General features: G+C 33.4%; 1 protein-coding gene across 1 annotated transcript in view; it reads left to right on the top strand.

Annotated features, from left to right (window-relative positions):
* LOC128229847 (uncharacterized) overlaps window positions 1-20814 on the top strand; it is a 67200-nt gene that overhangs the window by 38476 nt on the left and 7910 nt on the right. The window contains exon 5 of the mRNA XM_052941699.1: window positions 20249-20333. Within this exon, the coding sequence (XP_052797659.1) occupies window positions 20249-20333 (85 nt within the window). The remainder of the gene's footprint in view (window positions 1-20248; window positions 20334-20814) is intronic.

Here is a 20814-nt window from a genome sequence, read left to right as displayed (position 1 = left end):
GAGAAAAAAAATCAGCATTTTGGTTTGTTTTATGTTTCACTTACAGAAGACATGTTTTGTATTGTGCAACAGTTTTGTGCTATGAGGAATAAAGCAGTTTTAACAAATTGATATTTGTTCAAGTCTTTGTTGAATAACGTGTTTGCACAATTTTAATTAACTATTCAAACGATAACACTATTGTGCGCCCTTCCGATCTGGAATTGCAATTTTATTCCTGTTTAAAGAGGTTTATACATTTAATAATAACATGCTACAAATAAAGTAAATACCAGCTTAACTAGTTTTGTTAAGCGTTTAATGAGCATTGCTCGGCGTGTGGTAAAGTTATAAAATCATCGCCAAAATGTCTAGCATTGTCCAAAAGGGCAAGTGGTTCCCAAGAACTCCCCTGTATGTGTATTTGATTGTGTACATATGTCCATCGTGTACATAGACTTAAAGCAAACACGCTTATTTGAACTGTCGGGTCATTGTACTTGACTTATTTCCCAATGAAATAACCAACGCAATGTAATAACGAAAAGTTCTTTATTTTCTAAAACTCAGTAAAAAAAAAAATTCTGTTTCCCGTCACCATTTTTAAGTACATGTATCTGCAAAAAAGAAATCAAGAGCGAAATTTAAAATTGAATCTAAAAGAAGATACATATGTTGTCATTTATTTGACAGGGACTTTTGAGCACTTCATTCATCATTACCCTCTTAACCGTAAAAATACATTTTTCAATGGATACATAATTGAATAATCTAGACCCACTTATAGATCATCTTCAGTTAAGTATCTTGTCGTTGTAAATGTAGAGAATATTCAAGTAGGTATTAAAACATCTTTTTTGAGTTCGTACAACGATATTTGGCACTTCCCTTATGGTAGTTTTGCATTCAAATTACGTTTTAATATCAAAGTGACTCATTATTTGAAGAAGACAAGTTGATAACGATGTCATATTTGCATTTTTTTAATTTAGCAGAATCGTGTTTAATTATGGTAATGTGGGTATGAACTTAGCTCAGCCTGAAGAGGAGTTTGGCACCATACAGGGAAAATTTAAACGTAACAACTTTCCCGGTCACTGATTGGTCGATCGTTCACCACTGAGTAGCCAATGAAAAGACAGAGTCAATAAACAATGTAAAGAGTGACATAAATAAGATGGTATTAAGGCACGGTCCTTTTCAAAGCTAAATGTTCAATTTGTAATGTAATATATGGGTTTAAGATAACATACCGTCGCGCGGCAAATATGAATAGAAATAGAGCAGGCTATCAATACAGATATGATAGAAAATTGAAACTTTATTACGATCTGCCTTTTGTCGTGTGTTTATTTTATTAGAGTAGATGCCTTTCAAATGATGTCGATGGGTTTTTTTTCTTCGGGTACTCCGGTTTCCCCACAAAAACTCACGACTCAAGCTCGCGCGACATCATGCCAACGAGAGCGACCTAATTTACGTTCATATAAAACTTCACAATTGTTGTAAAAATAATTACGGAATATTCTTAAAGTGACACTCTTATTCAAAATCAGTATATACACATGTATAAAAAACATAATTTTCACTAATAAACTACTTACTAAATAATGCATTTATTGAAATTACTAATTACTGATAATAAGATTCTAACCGTGTATTGAATATCTGAAAACGCACGATTATTAAATAATTGGTGAGTGCTAAAAGATTTACAGTGATCTACTATCGTCTCATAAGGTAGAAATATCATGTTCTCTGCACCTTTTCCAAATTTTACTCGGTATCCTTCAAAAGAACCATTGTTTTTGACATGCAGTCATCCTTTTCGGTATATGAAAACAATTTTATTAATTGTGGTAAATCTTATTTAGGACTAAGTGTGCGTGCATCTTTAACATTTTCGTACATCAGGGTTATGATGCTATGCGTGCTAGAAATATCATTATCAACCCTCAGATGAATGAGAATGATCCTTGATGATGTTATGACGACGAGGTCGTGTTTTATTTAGTTCATTGAAAAGATATAGATAATTGTATGTGAAATAATTTATTTTTCAAATTGAGTATTAATTTTGTTTGTATTTTTTTCTTAATTCCACGTTACAGAATGTAATCGACGATATCGTATTGACAAAAAGATAATTTTTAATGACAAGGTTACATTAGATGTTAAAATCGCGAGTTCAGCTTAATTTTTACACCATAAACTCATTTTTGGCACGAATTCGTTCGTGCCAATTAGAGGAAACGAAGTTAATATAAGGCACTTTTATCCAGCAGACTGACTCAAATCCAAATATGATCTGATAAACCTCGTTTTTGCTCAATTTACGCACAATACCTTAAACTTGTCAAAGTTTGATGTAATAGTATATTGATCATTTAATATATTCCATCATAACCTACGTAATTGTTTGTGCATGAAGTTTGAAATATTTTTGTACCAAAACTATCTTTCTTATCGAAATAAATCTAGCTTATCGTTACTAGCACATAGCGTCATTAGAGACGGGCCGGTATGTTGATAAGCGCTGATATATATATAGTATGAAGCAAGGAAGTTGTCGAGCACTTGTTGAAAACGCCGAGCCGGGAATTTTAACCATACGTAATAGGGCAAAGGTAGGGACTTTGTTTTCCAGAAAAGGCATATTAATTATATATCTATATAATACCGTGGGGCTACTGTCAGAAGTAACCAAGCGACATTAAAATGTAGAAGGTTTTTGGTACATTACATTTAGCGAAAGTTTGTCAATGGAATAGTTGCATTAATTTGTAGGAGGTAAATATGCATGTTTTGTCCTAACTTAGTTTATAAAAGGGCGCTTAGGGATACTACGGCATCAACTGACAAACATATAAAACTTGTAAACAAATATCAGGCGTTTCTTTGTATGCACTTCTTGTTTATGCAATCAAGCTTGCGTCGTTCGCGATGGATTGAACACACACAGGCGCAGTGATAACTTCAAGGATTTAGACCTGTTTTAAAGAATTTTGAATGACTGCATAAAGTTTCTTACTGCTTTTATATCGATATTGACTTCAATTTAGCTGTGATATGCTTTTTCTTTGCATGGAATCGTTTATTGAGCGCAACTCATAAAACCATCAGATTCGTAAATAGATGCGTTCGATTTTAAAAACAAGTTCGGTTGACGTGCGGCCAGTACATGAGTCATCACCAACATCATCATCATCATTATCATCATCAGCAGCAGCAGCAGCAGCAGCAGCAGCAGCAGCATAATCATCATCATCATCAGCAGCAGCAACAGCATCATCATCATCATCACATCGTCGTCGTCGTCGTCGTCATCAGCAGCATCAGCATCAGCATCATCATCATCATTATCATCATCATTATCGTCGTCATCATCATCATCAGTATAATAATCATCATTATCATCATCATCAGCAGCAGCAGCAACAACAACAGCAACAGAACTATCATCATCATCATCATCATCACCATCACCACCAGTGTTATCATTATCGTCTTCATCGTCATCATCATGCAGCCTTATAACAAGCAGCATTATCATCCATTCGTATCAACTTCATCATCGGCAATAACAACAACACCATCGCCATTACAAATATGTAGGACAATGTAACACAATCGTAATAGTCGTTTGTTGTAACGAGGCGACACGTTATTATGTCTAGATATTAAAAATTATGTAACATCATAAACTATCCATTTAACATAGAAACTGGTCTGTAATGTTCAGATTTTGACACGAAAGCTGTAATAAATTATGAAAGATGTTTAATATTTACACGTTCTTCGTTTAATCTTGCACCAGCAGCATCCATAAAGCCAGGACGCTTAACTATCTCTGCTGCATTATGTTTTATGACCTCTGCTCCTTGCATTGCAATAACATCATGTATGTGAATAAAATAGGATCATTTGTGCTATTAGTCATAAAACTTGCATGCTGACAAAGTTTATTACGTAGTTAATATTTGAATTCGTGACTAAACATTTGTTATTATTCAGCTTCTGTAATTCAAGATAGTGTTTGTTTGTTGTTTTACTGGAAACAACTTTCTAATGAGTTGTTAAGTCCATTCCTCTTTATGATTGTATCAGCAAAATAGTTTCCAATTTTAAATAAGGACATTAAAGGTGATTTTGCTCATAAGATTAATGTTGACATGTACAAACAGTATCAGCGTTTTGAAGAGAGTATTGTTTGAGAAACAAAAGGTTGTTTTTAAAATCAGACGAGTTCCCGCTCATACGAGCAAATATGTTTCAAACTTTGTGAAACGGGGAATACTTTAATTTCAAGACTTGTTGACATTTAAGCCGCAAACATTTAACTGTCAGTTACATCTTAAGTGGGTACTTTGTTATTTTGCTAAGTACATTTAAGAAAGAGTTCACTTAGTTTTTTGTTAATTTTATGTATTATTTATTTAAACAGGATGATGTTTGTCGTCAAACTTGAAGCGAGTTCTGCTAGGTTTTAAATCTTGTTTTGCAAACAAAAGTTAAAAAAGGGGTTAACAGGAAATTTGCAAGCGGTTATAACAATCTTTATATATTGTTGTTGTTTAAATTTTTCGTGATTTGAGGGTGAGTTTTGTTTTTTTACCCAATTCTGCTGTTAATGTAGCCGACTTTGACACCGTGTATGGGCTGATGTGATGTCAACTGACGTCATAATTATTGTTATTCTATTCCTTATTGAGAGCGCTTGCACTTAATATCCCCTATCGACCTCACCCTCCGATCAAAATAGTATGTGGTTAGAACAAGAGCCCACTGCCCATGCCCCAGGGTATATTACATCGTGCCCTATCCGAACGAGACTTTGGAGGTATATTCACGCTTTGAAGCCGTCCGTTATTGCGTCCGTGACATTAGAACTGCTTAATCTGCGACACGGTTGGGTTTTTTTAAAAAAAAAACGTCCACGCAAGTGGTTTATTGTATTTCTATGGCATGTAAACGTTCCGTTGATGTGTGTTACGCTTTCGCCTTGGCCAATCGTAGATCATCCATGCAATAGCTTGTTTTCAAGTCTTGGCCCCGTTCACATGTTCATTTCCTGTGAGACGCACGAGGAAATGGTTCTTAACTACATAATGCGTATTCAGTTGAAATTTATTTCATTCATGCTCGACCGAAAAGGTGTATAAATTTAGTGTTCTACATTTTAGCTCGATATAATTGATTAAAATAGAGATATTAAAAATATAAAAACGCACATTTACTGGTGCAACAGATGGTTAAACAAATAGCCACAGTTTCTCGGAATATCATTTGTCCTTTGTTTTCATATTATCCGTGTAATATCAACATTGTTATGAGTTTTGGGACTTTAAAGACAATTTATCTTTGTGATAATAACAATATACTATTTTTTGTTTAGTAAAATCGAGATTAAGTAAGAAAGTTGGATTAATACAATAAGCTTCTGATGACTGTTACTCTTAAAGGCCTAGTTTAAGAAATGTTTGGCATGACGATCCCATGCTGTGCATCTTCTGCTAATTGCAATGATGTTACAAAAGGGACCAATTTCCTGTTTATTTGTTTATTGGCTCAGGGCCATTTCGGGTCCATTTCTAAAATAAAACCTCCAAAACTGCACAGCTGTATATTCAGATCGGAGATCTGATAAGACAATTAGACAATTAGATTAAGATCAATACACAGAGGTAGTGTACAATATACACGTTTTTTTTTGTTGTTGTTTTTTTGTTGTTGTTGTTGTTGTTGTTTTGTTGTTGTTGTTTTTTTTTGTTTGTTGTTGTTTTTTGTTGCTGTTGTTTTTGGGTTTTTTTTGTTGTTTTGTTTTGGGGGGGTCACTTATAGAAGAATTAAACTAGGCCTTTAAGAACAGTTGAGAAATTGTGGCCTGCATATGTCAGACAAAGATATAGAAACAGTTTATGCAAGATGAATCAACTGCGAACATTGGGACTTGTTTAAAAGCAGCGGAGCAATGAGACTATAGAATCGTGTTGAGTTTGTTCTTTTGTATGATATGTACAGCCAACTTGTAAATTTTTCTTTAAATACAATAGCAAAAAAAAGTCTCAAAATAGCAAAATAAACATGTATAATATACATAACATGTAGAATAGATTTAGCATGTAGAATATATGGAATACAATCAGAAATGCAGACTATCGTTCGTTGAAACTTAATTTTAAAAGCCAAATGCAAGTAGGTTTGAGCAAGGATACATTTTAAATTCTTTATAAAGACATATGCAGATGCGAGCTATGACATATAGATTTCCGATTGTGATAAGCACCGACCTCAGATTATTGCGAAAGACCTGTGGTGACATCATAAATTCAATATTTCGTGAGTTTCCATTCAAATGTTCACGATTTCATGTTTTTAACTTCACGAATTCACGATATTAACATTTTCACTTCACGAATCCACAAGTTCAACTTCACGAATTTACTACTTTACGATTTCAACTTCACAAACATAAAATGCAGTTTTAACACTGAGTGCTAAGATATTTTAAAATGTGTTTCTTTAAATACTGTTGAACACCGTTGGCTCGAACTCGTTTGGCTCGATTTCCTCGTTGGCTCGATTTCCTCGTTGGCTCGAACTCGTTTGGCTCGATTTCCTCGTTGGCTCGAACTCGTTTGGCTCGATTTCCTCGTTGGCTCGAACTCGTTTGGCTCGATTTTCTCGTTGGCTCGAACTCGTTTGGCTCGATTTCCTCGTTGGCTCGAACTCGTTTGGCTCGATTTCCTCGTTGGCTCGAACTCGTTTGGCTCGATTTCCTCGTTGGCTCGAACTCGTTTGGCTCGATTTCCTCGTTGGCTCGAACTCGTTTGGCTCGATTTCCTCGTTGGCTCGAACTCGTTTGGCTCGATTTCCTCGTTGGCTCGAACTGTATGTTAAGTACCGATTTCTTTTATTTGAAGGTAAGCATTCCCGCTTGGCTCGAATTTTCCGAGGCTCGATGTATTTTCTGAAATGATAGTTACCTGAATTCATTTGCATTGGAGCCGGTAAACATATTCAGGAATTTAATATAAAACCCAGGTGTTAATAATGTTTATTCTCATATTTAAAAAAGAACAGGACATTCGGTTATATAGAGGTATTTGTCATCGATCGTAATATTGCAACGTGTGCATGTTCTATTCTCACTAGCGCATCTAGAGGGGATGCGCGCCGGATCCGCCCCATCTAGATGCGCTAGTGAGAATAGAACACGTTTACTTTTTATTACATTATGGGAGAAAAAAGCAATAAACTTCACTAAAAATGCACTATTTCGGAATACAAATTTGTTATTGTTTCTTCAGGGAGTAACCCAAAATCCCCATGCAAACAGTAAATGCCTTATACTTGAGGGGGGGGCGCATGTCAAAAGGTTCCCCCCCCCAGAGTTACACCCCCTCTAACGTCAATTTTTGGATCGCCACTGATCCTCGTATGGGATATTATTACTCCATCGCCAAGTTTCACGCGCTAATTTGTGATTTCTGGTTGGTTATTTCGCATAACTCCTTGTATTTATATCATCGATTTTCTTAAGATAGTTTACCTTTGCAAACTTTGTTTTAAATGTTTCATGAAATCGAAAATTAGTAGACGTATTTAATGTACTATACTGTACCAGCATACATACAATCTATGATCTTAGAATCTATGTTGATAATACCCCCCCCCCCTTTATTAAAATAGCATATGTTACTTTTTAAGTCAAATGTAAAATGGTTTTGCTAATCCAATCACAAATGATCTGATCATATGTGGATTTCGTATCTTACTCCTATTTCTTATTTGTGCATTAGTACTAATTTACACTATCAGAATATTGCTTTCATTTTCGTGAATCAGTTTTTAAAATGGGATTATCAAGGGTATTTTGCTCACATCTCCATGGAGATGTAATGATATGTGTGAGTTGTATTATAAAATTGATAGTCTCATATAACTCTTAGTAAAGTCGCAATGCACTTGTATGTACTGTTTGTTGAATGTACTTTTATGAAAGTGACACTCATATTCAAAATCAATATATTTAAGGAATGAATTGCGGGGTTGATGTCATTATCGGGGTATGAACGCAATTGGGTTGGTCAATGTGTGTGGAGTCCGAAGGAATCCACGCGTACTTTAAAACGTAAAATTGAAACACTTCTGGTACCATTATATCTAAAATATAATAAACTAACACTTTTAAAAATGTTGATCTATATTTTATGGGGCCTGCAGACACAATACAACCAATAACAAGATCAATAGCTTCCATGAATATTGTTATGCAATGAATTACGATCCGAACATATCCGAAGATGATGAACGCAATTGCCGAAAGGCAGTTCATTTAAGGAATGGAAGTTGAGGTGTAAATATACACATGTATAAAAAACCTCAATTTTGACTGATAAACCTTTAACTAATTACTAAATAATGCATTTATGGAAAATTTGAATTACTGATAACAAGATTGTAACCGTGTATTTAATAGCAGCAAGAGCAAAAATATTAAATGATTGGTGAATGCTAAAAGATTTACTGTGGTCTACTATAATCTCATAAGGTAGAAATACCGTGTTTTATGTTCATTTCATTCATCAAACTCGGTATTCTTCATAAGAACTATCATTTTCGACATTTATTCATCCCTTTTGGAAAGTTAAAACAATATTATTAATTGTGGTAAATCTTATTTGGGAGTAAGAGTGCATCTTTAATGAACGTTCAATACAATGATGAGACTGAAATAAAGAAATAATATAGACAGACGGACGGACGGACGGACGGACGGACGGACGGACGGACGGACGGACGGACGGACGGACGGACAGACAGACAGAAAGACAGACAGACAGACAGACAGACAGACAGACAGACAGACAGACAGACAGACAGACAGACAGACAGACAGACAGACTCTTTAACAAACAGACATAGTTTAATAAGCTCTATTTTATCATTTGATTGCAACAGTTGTAAATATTTAAATACAGACGGTCTTGTATAATAGCATTTCTTAATATATTTTTTCTATAATCATTAAAAGCTTGACACACACAGATAAAGTGAAATTTATCTTCAATATCATTGGAATTACAACAAAGACAATATCTTTGGTTTCGAACAACATTATTTCTAGCGTATCTACCAGTCTGAATATGGAGTGGGTGCACGGAGAGTCGCAGTCTACAAAAGAAAAATCGTAAACTTTGGGGTATAATGTCTAAATAACTCTCATATTCAAGACTAGTCTTAAAATTTCTATACATATCTAGCACCGGAAATACAACATTTAGATATCAAAATATCGTTATCAATAAATAATTGAATTTAAGCCATTCGATTGGTTGGCTTAATTGCTTCAAGGTCAATTCAACAATTAAGTGGTATTAACCTAATTATTTTCGTTAAGTTTCCCCATTGATAAATTTGATAATTGACCATCCCAAGTTTTTGTCAATTGCTTTTTAAAAAACATTTTCCGTTGACTCTTAAAATGAAGAGGCTGGCCACCAAAATCAAATTGATCCAATTATGTCGTATTTTTATGATGAAATATTACAAATGTTCATGATTCAAATTTGAAAAATCTTGAAAGACGAATTTATTTCACATGAGTTCAACAAAACGTCCTTTAAGCCGTCGTTGGCAGGGTAGCACCTTTCACAGTAGTCAGTAAAAGTCCCAAGGGCACGTTATCAGTATCGACTTGAGTTCGGGACTCTGGGCCGTATTTATAAAGCATCTTAAGTCATTTCCAAAGTATTTTTAACAATTAAGTTTGGGGGTTTTCAATAAGGTCGCTGAAAATATTGTACTTTGAAAATTTTGAGTTTTTATTTCATAGAAGTGAAATGATATTGAAATTAGGAGAGTGGCCTTAGTTGAGAAATGACTTAAGAAGTTTATGAATACCGCTCCTGATTCTAAATTGTGCATTTTTTTTAATTATACATACGATTCTTAATAACAAAATGTTAATCCATTGAGGTGAAACTTGTCATATGAAACATTTTAAGCATTTTCTATTATCACAGAAGCATCTTAAGAATATTAAGAATAAGATAATTATATTATAACTTATGTGTTAAATTTGGAATTGTTATATTTCTTTAAAAAACTAATCCCTTGAAATGGATTTTTCATTTTTAAAAACTTAAGTGTCCATACTTTAATTACAGAATATACAATTAGCATATTTAATTACAGAATATACAATTAGCATAACACTGTCTTCAAATGAAATAAATCAGTTAAGGAAATTGTTGAATTTAAGGAAAAGGTAAAATATTGACTTAAGATTCTTCTGTAATATGGCCCCTCTTTATCTCGCAAAAATAACTTCGTATTTTAAGTCTTCAGTCTCAAACTCGGACTCGAAACGTTAGTGAATGCGATGTTTTCATTGTGGGTGTCTGTAAAAGTTGCACTCTCACAGATTGAACGTTTTGACAGCTTTTTTATTTTTTTCTTGGAACGAGCCATTTCTTGCGAAAATACATGGAAACCAGTGATATAAGACTGCTGACAAAAAAATTAGATCGCAGATATTTATATTTAAGTTAAAAAAATGGTTTATGCATTTTTCTTAAACCGTTAGTAACGGTTTAAGCCATAAAACATTAATTTTGGAACGGAAATAAGCAAATCTGCGCTCTGATCTTTTGTCAGCAGTCTTTTATCATTGGTTTGCAGATATTTACGCAAAAGTTTGCTCTTTCCAAGACAAAAAATAAATAAGTTGTAAAAACGGTAAATCTGTGAGAGTGCAGCTTTAAGGGTGTGGTATGACATTTTAGCACATATTTTTGCATCCATAAATTCTCTTGACCAGAATGCTGATGAGAAAATTTTCTGAAATCCACTTGCTTTGGTTAAGTTTATCAAAAAGGAAAGGATTATTCTGTTTCTCTGTACACAAGAGCAAGCCTACGTAAGCAAATAAAAATTCACATATACTGACAGTATCTTTCAAATCGGGATTGCTGATTGCGGAGTCAGCAATCCCGATTTGAAAGATACTGTTAGTTGACATGTGAAGTCAAAAGAGACAAAACCAACATCAAGTGCGCACTCTTTTGTGAACACACTTGATACCATCCCCTTATGTTATAGTTAAAAGCAACCAATTGCAAATGTTTCAATATTTGTGACGGACCCGTGGTGTAGTGGTTACACACTTGACTGTCAATCCAGGGGTCGAAAGATCGATTACCCGCCGCACCACTAAAAAAATACTACTCGTCTTCCGGGACGGAATTAAATGGGGTCCCGTTTGACAGTGCATTAAAAGTACTGGTGCACGTTAAAGAACCAGGGTAATTCTAACCAGGGTTACATTACGTCAGTGCATTGCGCTCCAAAACCCTGATATGACTAACAATCTTATCGGAGCACTCGCCGAGTAGGCCTTATCCGAGTGCGTGTATAAATAAGCTTACATGCACATGCTTTTAAAAACTTTATAAAATGCAAATTAGTGATACACGTCATGTACTTCACATTCGATAACAAAATTAGCTAAAGTTGAACAGAAAAAAATGCAAAATAAAGCGGGAAAGATGAAAAACAATTGAAAACGGAATACCAAGTTTTATTTACTTATTTATAGAATTTATAGAATAAATACCACATAATCTGTATGTACTAGTACCAAAATACTTCTAATAATAGAACAATTCTATCTTAGCAAGAAATGGAAAACACACATTTCATATTTTGTTGAATGGGGGATTTGGGCCGATTTCGAAAATTTTAGATTTTTGTAATTTAATGATGTTTCACTCATTATTATCGCATATGTATCTATTTAAAAAAGATTTTTTAAAAGAAATTAATTGCCTTAAGGATTTCAAAAAGAGTTGGTTTGCACATATTGTAATAACACTTGTTGCTGATAAGCACATTCGGGAACGAAAGAAACTGCCATATATAGTATACAGGGGATTGAGCTGTTTACTTTGGTAATAATGTATATTGTATGGAAACTTCAGGGAAAATACAATTGATCATGTGACATAACTAAGAAATTTCAGTATATTAGTGTAAGAAAATAAGTATGTAAACAATCAATCTTAACATTAAATTATGCAAGGCGAGGTTGGAAAAGAATATAACTTGTATTATATAAGTTTAGTATTTCACATTTCACATTTCCGCATTCTCATAAAAGATTTGAGTAACTCTTATATCAACTTGTTTTGCAGTGAACGCATAAAATAATAAATCTTTCTCATGTCATCGCTTGAGTAGCAGATAATTACTCGAACACAAAAATAACAAATCCTCACGAAATAAAAATGTCATTGATTTTTTATGACAATAACTAATGGATGATAGTCACACGCGTATAGTACGGAAGACATTAGTGGTTTAATGATGCAATTTGCAATTAAATTAGGGGGATGAAAGTTTAATTACGCTATGACACCCAGGATAACATCTAGACCTCAAGTCAGCCGGGTGTTCCTGACCACCGGTCATGTTTCTTACGGTATAGTAGGGTGTTCCTGACCCCCGTTCATGTTTCTTACGGTATAGTAGGGTGTTCCTGACCCCCGGTCATGTTTCTTACGGTATAGTAGGGTGTTCCTGACCCCCGGTCATGTTTCTTACGGTATAGTAGGGTGTTCCTGACCCCCGGTCATGTTTCTTACGGTATAGTAGGGTGTTTATGACCCCCGGTCATGTTTCTTACGCTATAGTAGGGTGTTCCTGACCCCCGGTCATGTTTCTTACGGTATAGTAGGGTTAAGACTAAGGATATAATAATATACATCTCGACAATGCCATTTCTTTCTAAATAGAGTTGGTTGAAATACTTCTTTTTACCTTTCCTTTTTTACAATATTTAGAATGAATTGAAATGTGTTGAATACTTTGTTGTGAAGAAGCCGTTGGAAATATTGTTCCGAAAAGCTGTTTTGAAATATTATTAATATGACTCTTGTTTTTCCGAGTAAAGTTTCCGATCCTAAACTGTGTATTCCCTATTTGCTGGTTGGAATACTACACTTATATGTTATGTTCTGTTCAGTTCTAATAGGATGGTGTCATTTAGTAGCAAAAAAGAAAAAAAAACTGTTGATGCTCTAGGGCCGATTTCTGGAATCTACTTAAGTCTGTTTTAACATGATTAAGCTAAGCTCACTATTTTTGTTCTTCAATAATTTGTGTGTAGAAGGTAGCTGTCTGTTAATCATGAATAAGTAATTTATTTATCAAAATCAGGAGAATGTTAGAAATTTTGCGAAACAAAACAAGTAATTACCTAAGTCTGTGAATCTTAAAGCTGCAATCTCACAGATTGAACGTTTTGGCAACTTTCTTATTTTGTGTCTTTGGACGAGCCAATTTTTGCAAAAGTTCATGGACACCATGAAGTAATATAAGACTGCTGACAAAAAAATAGATCGCAGATTTTTATATTAAAGTTCAAAAATTGATGTTTTATGCATTTTTCTTAAACCGTTAGCCATAAAACATTTATTTAATTTTCGAACGGAAATATGAAAATCTACGATCTGAATTTTTGTCAACAATCTTAAATCATTGATTTGCAGATATTTACACAAAAAGTGCTCTTTCCAAGACAAAAAATAAAAAGTTGTAAAAATGGCATATCTGTGAGAGTGCAGCTTTAAAGTGGTACTCGTATTTAAAATCAATACATACAGATGTATTAACAGACGTATATTTTTAAGTCTTTAAAGATGCACTCTTATTCCCAATTATTTACTTAATAATGCATTTATAAAAAAATATTGATTATTAATGAAAAGATTGTAACGGTGTATTTAATAGCTGAAAACGCACACATATTAAATGACAGATGGGTCCTAAAAACGCACACATATTAAATGACTGGTGAGTCCTAAAATATTAATAGTGATCAACTATCGTTTTGTAGGATAAAAAAATCCGTGTTGTATGCACTTTTTTCAAATTAAACAAGGTTTTATTTCATAAAAACCATTATCGATATCTATCCATCCTTTTGGCTAAATTAAAACAACTGTATTAACTGTGGTACTGCTAATTTGGGAGTAAGAGTGCGTCTTTAATAAGTTTCGAGAAATCATGTGCTGTACCCCTTGCCTGTCTGGGAGCTGTCAAGTAAGATTTTTATCTTATATTCAGCTACCACAAAAGTATAACTGAAGTTTTTGTACTTTCATGTTCCGTAATGATTGGTTGTCATGTTCGATTTTTATCTCACCTCGTTAGCACAGAGCGTGTTGGTGATGTTTTTTGTCTCCTGATTGTTGTCAGGCTGGAGATTTTATCTTAGTCAGTTAGTTTTATCTATGACGTTACTTTTTATCAAAATGTCTTTGATATTAAACGTCCTTGTCAATAGTTCACGAGATCTTTATTACTGCCTGTGACAAACGAGGGCAGTTAATGAATACGATCTCCAGTTCAACGTTCCAATGTTTCATATAAATAACACATAAAAAATGTGATCATTATAAGCATGTTTATAGAGCAAATATGGGCGTTGAAACTAGTGCAATATTAAAGTGGCAAAAAAGCAGAAAAGGGAGTATGTCAATTTTATGTGGCAATCAAAAAAAAGGTACATTACTCATGAACCAGACTGCATTGCATTGCTTTGTGCGTCATGTTAGGGTCGAACCCACGACCTCGGCCGACGGACACTCTGCAGGTGGACACTCTATTCGGACACACTTTCCATCTTCATTTTCAAATACGTTCTCGTGTTTCGGACACAAAGGTTATAATGCAATGACCTTAAAGTTTATCGTGCAACATGAGTAATTTACGTTGTGTGCCAAATGTAACAGACTACACATTGCTATATAAGTGCAACTACATACATATCCATATCTGCTGCCAACAGCAGAGGATAGAAATTATGAAGCGAATGGGTCTAAATATTGTCTGTGCCAACTAAAACAATACTGGCATACAACTTTACAGGATCTAGTATCCTTAAGCAATAAGAGACAGTCGAGGAATTCGATAAAAAAAATCATCTTTTCAAACATTTTCGTTTAGAAAATTTGCTGCTGTTCGGGAGACTTTGTAAATACTCAGAGTATATACGATTTATAGCAATAAAATATTGCTACATGAACAAGCCCAGTGTCAAAGACTTAAGAATCAATGCCTAACAAACATCCAACAAGAGACGCTTAACTAAACTACAAACAGTATACAACTATCAACTCTCGTCTTGGCACGGTCAGTGAATACGAAGTAAAGAACTCACTGCGGGCATTAACGAGGTTGTGAGCGCTTACCTCACACTTATCTCTCTTTTTTTAACCAAGTGATGTCATCATACTTGCTCACATTTTTCCCAAACTTGTCCGACATTTATAAACAAAGTGTTGGTATCATACTGGCACAAAACAAGACGCCATAAACGAGAGAGCACACACAAAAGACACATAAAAAGGAACCGTATTAAAATGCATAAAAAAACTACAGAGACGGGCGGGGCAGCTGAAACCTTGTCCTTCAATAAATAATTTGGGATTCGATGTTTTTGTTTCACCAGACACAGACAAAATAACTTATTTTCGACCGATGCGTAGTACATAGTCAATGAAAATACGTTTCATAAATACAAGTTATTAGCAGCAACATTTCACATCACATGATATCACTTACATGGTTTTCTTTATTGTTGCAACAAAAGTACTAAACATAACGAGTTCATCACCATAAATTAATTTTTACCGACAGAACAAAATGTCCGAACAAATTCCCTTGTCAAAAATATCAGAAACAATTATATATGAGGTCCTAGATTGACAAGCGTCGTGATAGAGGCGGCCACCTTTGTTGTCATGAAATTTGTATTTTAAGTCCTACTGGCGATTTGTTTGAAGTAATTGGTATAATTTATGGCACTGTGTTGTTCTCAGTTTCTCTAGAAAATCCAATTAATATATAAAACGTAAACTATGCGTGCTGTCGTGTGAGTGTCTATTGTTGATAAAACATGTTTTAGTTAATAGAATTGTTAAAGTCTGGAAATAAAAAATACCTTATTTAAACTGTATAAATATATTTACAAAAATCTGCGGAAACATAAAGATACCCTACTTAAGTTAATTAGTGTATGTATGTCTTTCCTCATATTCTGTATGAATGTACAGTCAAACCCCGTTGAAATGCTTACATTCAGTTTAAAAAACGGTCTTTGTCATCCAGTTCGAGCCAACGAGGAAATCGACCTTAGCGAATTCGAGCCAACGGGTTTGACTGAATGTGCGTTTATATGCATTCATGACAACTTGTTTTTTGGATGTATTTGACTTTGTTCTCTGTTGGTACAGGTATAATAAAAATCTGATATATTTTGTTCAGTCGATCATAGTTGTTATCACCATTATGTCTGCTAGAATTGTCCCGGGAATTTCTATAACATTGTTGAAATTATTATAGGTTATTAATCTTTGGAATAATTCTGAATTGTTTTTAAATACAGCTGAACGAAAAAGGATGTAACATAAACTGATATGTTTGTAGAAATTAGGTCAAATTTTGCTTTATAGTCTAAAGTTGGGTCATATTACTTAAGATAAAGACACACTGAAAAGAACAGAGTATTTAAACTTGGCATTCTTCGAGGATCTAGCACGTGACTCCAAGTAGAGAAAATTCGGCTGCCTCCCTTTAGAAGCGTTAAGTTTCATGAAAGTGTATCACTATCCAGATGAAAAACTTCGATTTGATACTGACATTATGGTATTATTATTGTTGTATTGTAATATGTATTGTTTTATACAGTATTTTACTGTATTTATCATCGTATTGCAATATATATTGTATTATGGTTATTAAGATGTTATAGTATTTAATATGTTGTGTACACGTGCACAGTTTATTTCAAATAGTTAAATTAAATAAACAGTTAAAAGTTGAAATCATTGACAAAGTTTGATCGATTAAGCCTGAGTTCAAACGGTTAGTTACCTCACGGAATACAGCCAGAATTGACATGTTAACATGAGCTGTCTAGTAACTGGATTGTAGGGCAACAACCTTGTCACGTGATCTAACGGGACCGAGACCAGCCAATGTCCCTTGCAGCGTTGTTTGTTTGTGTGTTGTTGTTGTTTTTAAATTCAACAAGCCTATAATGATTTCGACTGATCTTGCTCATATCTTGTTATTCACAAAAAAATCCTGTTGTTGTTTTTGTTGTTGTTTTTGTTGTTGTTGTTGTTGTTGTTGTTGTTGTTGTTGTAGTAGTAGTAGTAGTAGTAGTAGTAGTAGTAGTAGTAGTAGTAGTAGTAGTAGTAGTAGTAGTAGTAGTAGTAGTAGTAGTAGTAGTAGTAGTAGTAGTAGTAGTAGTAGTAGTAGTAGTAGTAGTAGTTTTTACGAATATCGTGTATATCACAAGCAATCTATCGATGCTTTCTTTTAAAAGGCTTCAAATCTTTTCGAAGGTTTTTTATAACACCTAAACATCTCTCCTAGTGTATATCACTTATTGCAATATGTGTGTTTTTAATTCAATATCTTTTCAGAATAGTTGTTTTGTTTTATTAAATACATTATTTTTAATTCCGGTTTCGTTTTGTTTTAATAACCGAACTCGTATAAAATATAATATTTCCCAAACCAAATTATAATTAATTAATCATCATGATTAATTTACCTAAGCAACTGTGCTTTACTTCCTAGTGTATCAAATTAACAGTAATGTAGATCACCTTTTGTCACGTAGAAACAGTTTGAAACGTGAGATGTTTAATGTAATCGTAAAATGTTACAATATTAATTTATCAACCGGATTAGATGAAGAGATAGACCACCAGTCCAAAATTAGCGTGATTTTTTTATGTTTTGATGATATTTCATATTCTAGACACGTTTACGCAAACGAATTGTTAAAAGCGATAACTTGAATTCCAGGGATATATATATATATATATATGTTTCTTCATAAGTTTTGATTCTCTGGATTTCTGTTTGTATGTATAATTTTTCTCAATTTATGTAATTATTCGGGGTTCGGGATACAACAGTAAATTCTAGTAGCCGATGGAATAAGACTTGTTTCTACAAAAGTCTTAATATTATATTTGAACCTTCGTGAGTTTCTTGTTTAATAATTTCATCATTGCTTTTAAAGTTGCACTCTCACAGAATGACAGTTTTGACATTTTCTAAAAATTGTCACAGAATCATCTGATTTGGCATCAATGCCTTCTATTTAGTCATACAAGATAGCTCACAAAATAACAGATCTCAATTGTTCGAAAAACAGCCAAATATTTCATTTACCACAAGCGTTAGAAACGCTTTTAGCTATAAAACATCAATATTCGAACAAATAAATGTAAAACTGCGATCTAATTTTAGTTATCCTTCTGATATAACTGGTTTCTAGACATTTATGCAGACATTGGCTCATTGCAAGACAAAAAAATAAAAGAAGTTGTGAAAACGGCTAGTCTGTGAGAGTGCTGCTTTAATTGAAATTATGTTAGTTAGTTATTTTTTTTAAATAATGGTTTCAATAGTTTGTAAAACGCATGCATGTATCTTATGAAGATGAACATATTGCAAGCATTCTAACATTAAAGATGCACTACTACTCCCAAATAAGATTTACCGCAATTAATACGATTGATTAAATATACCAGAAAGGATGAATAAATGTCGAAATAATGGTTCTTATGAAGGATAACGAGTTTAATTTAAATGAAATGTGCAGAAAACACGGTATTTTTACCTTATGAGACTAAAGTAGATCACAGTAAATCTTTAAGCATTCACCAATGATGTAATACTTTTTGCGCTTTCAGCTATTAAATACACGGTTACAATCTTGTTATTAGTAATTAGTATTTTTCATAAATGCATTATGAAGTAAGTTGTTAAAGATTTATAACTCAAAATGTATGTTCGTTATACATGTGTATTCATTGATCTTGGATAAGAGTATCACTTTAACTGTACGTTATATAATAGTAATGTCAGCGACTGTTAGAAAATGTTAAGGGTTATTAGTATGTATTTACCAAAGTAAATGGTTTAATTCATAACCCTTTAACCAGCTTAGTGGTCGAGATTATATTTTGTCTACTAGCCAAGCCTCTTTTAAATCTACCGATTCACCTGATCTAATCAATATTGGATTTACCAAAATTCATGCACTTTATTCTTATCGGACAAAATATAGTTTTGACCACTAATTTCTAATAAAACTCTAATAACCTTCTCCACGGAAGACATTATGAGTTTTATGATGCAATTTGTAATTAAATTAGTGGGATGAAAGTTTAATTACCAGTGACACCTCGGATAAGATCTACATAAATGGCGTCACGTGACCACGTTGGTATATTGACAGGCAGGGTAGCTGTTGTATGGTTTGATATTTAAAATGGCGCATTCATTTTTGTGCGATAAAAGAAAATTCTCACCGGTACTTTTTAACGTATTTAATAAATATATTGAAACTAAATGGACAATTATAGTAGCAGAATAAGAAGTTATTGATACATTTCTTTTAAATTAATTCAACGGAGCTCCGGTTACCAGATTGTAAATCATACGAGGCACACTATCAATTGGTGTGGATAAGTTTGGATGAGCTTATTTGGGTTAATACAATCGTTATTCCGATATAACATTTACAATTAATACAGCTCGACAGAGTTTGAGCATAATCAACATTAACAAAGACCAAATGTTGACGTCATAACACATATCATCGCGCGACGTCACAAGACGAAATAGAGCTTCAATAAAATGGCTTTTAAGTTATTTCAACCAATGATGTTTACACCTAATGAGTTATTAAAGTACTGCGTTTTGATCCCGGGGGTGGGGGGGGGGGGGTAATTATTGTTTCTCATTGAAATATTGCAGAATTTTATTACAAACGCAATACTTATAACCTATTCATTTTTGTTGTACGTTGTTTATAAATTTTTTTACTTGATATTTTTCAGAGTTTTTATTTACCCGCGATACAAATAACCTAATAACACTTGTTTATGTTGTTTTTAAATTTTGAACAGTATTTTTACCATCTTGTTTTTTAATATTTCTTTAAACTGGCAAAGCTTATGCAACATGTACATGATTAATTTCACCAATGTTTAAATGGTGTACTTTTATTTCATGGTACTTAAGATAATTTTATACATGCAATTAGAGTTTATAAAAAACCCTAGTACAAGTGGTCCGCCAATTCAAGTCGGGGGTCAAAACTTCCCGCTCAGCTTCAAAACAACATTTTGAATTTGAAATTGTCTCATTTCGCCCTGGCATCAGTTGAAAAAAGAAAAGGAACAGTTTAACTGCGTGTTTAAGGAAACATTGTATATTAGCGCTTTACTATAGCGCAAGGCTAAATATTACACTGAAAAGTGAGTAATACAATTTTGTTTAATTTTTGTTCATAAATTTGATTTATTATTTTGTTGTAAAAATGCTCTGAGCGTTTTATCTTATTTAGTATTTTCATGTTTGTATAGCATTAAATCGAGTTTCTGTTTATTTTCAATATGTTTGGTTACTTTTCATAATGGGTGTTTTTATGACAACCAACATTTGAAAAATAAAAAATAAAAATAATAAGATGTTGTTCCAGATGGATTCTAAACAAATGTGTTGTTGTTTTTTATTTCTAGTTCATTTTATAGCCAAAGTATTTAATTCGATCTGATATTATTGATATAAAATCGGTTCTCTGAGTCTAAAGTGATGTTGAAAATTTCTAACACTGATATATCAATAATTATAACCGACGTTCACCATTATTATTAAAACTTTTATTCCAACAAAGCTTAGGCCATTTTGGCCTTTATCAGGTTGTATGCAATATGAGGAACGAAGCATCCAAATTAC

Source organism: Mya arenaria, chromosome 4 (genome assembly GCF_026914265.1).
Source record: "Mya arenaria isolate MELC-2E11 chromosome 4, ASM2691426v1".
Classification (NCBI taxonomy): domain Eukaryota; kingdom Metazoa; phylum Mollusca; class Bivalvia; order Myida; family Myidae; genus Mya; species Mya arenaria.
Note: the sequence above shows the minus strand (reverse complement) of the source record. Positions and strands in the feature narration are given on the sequence as shown.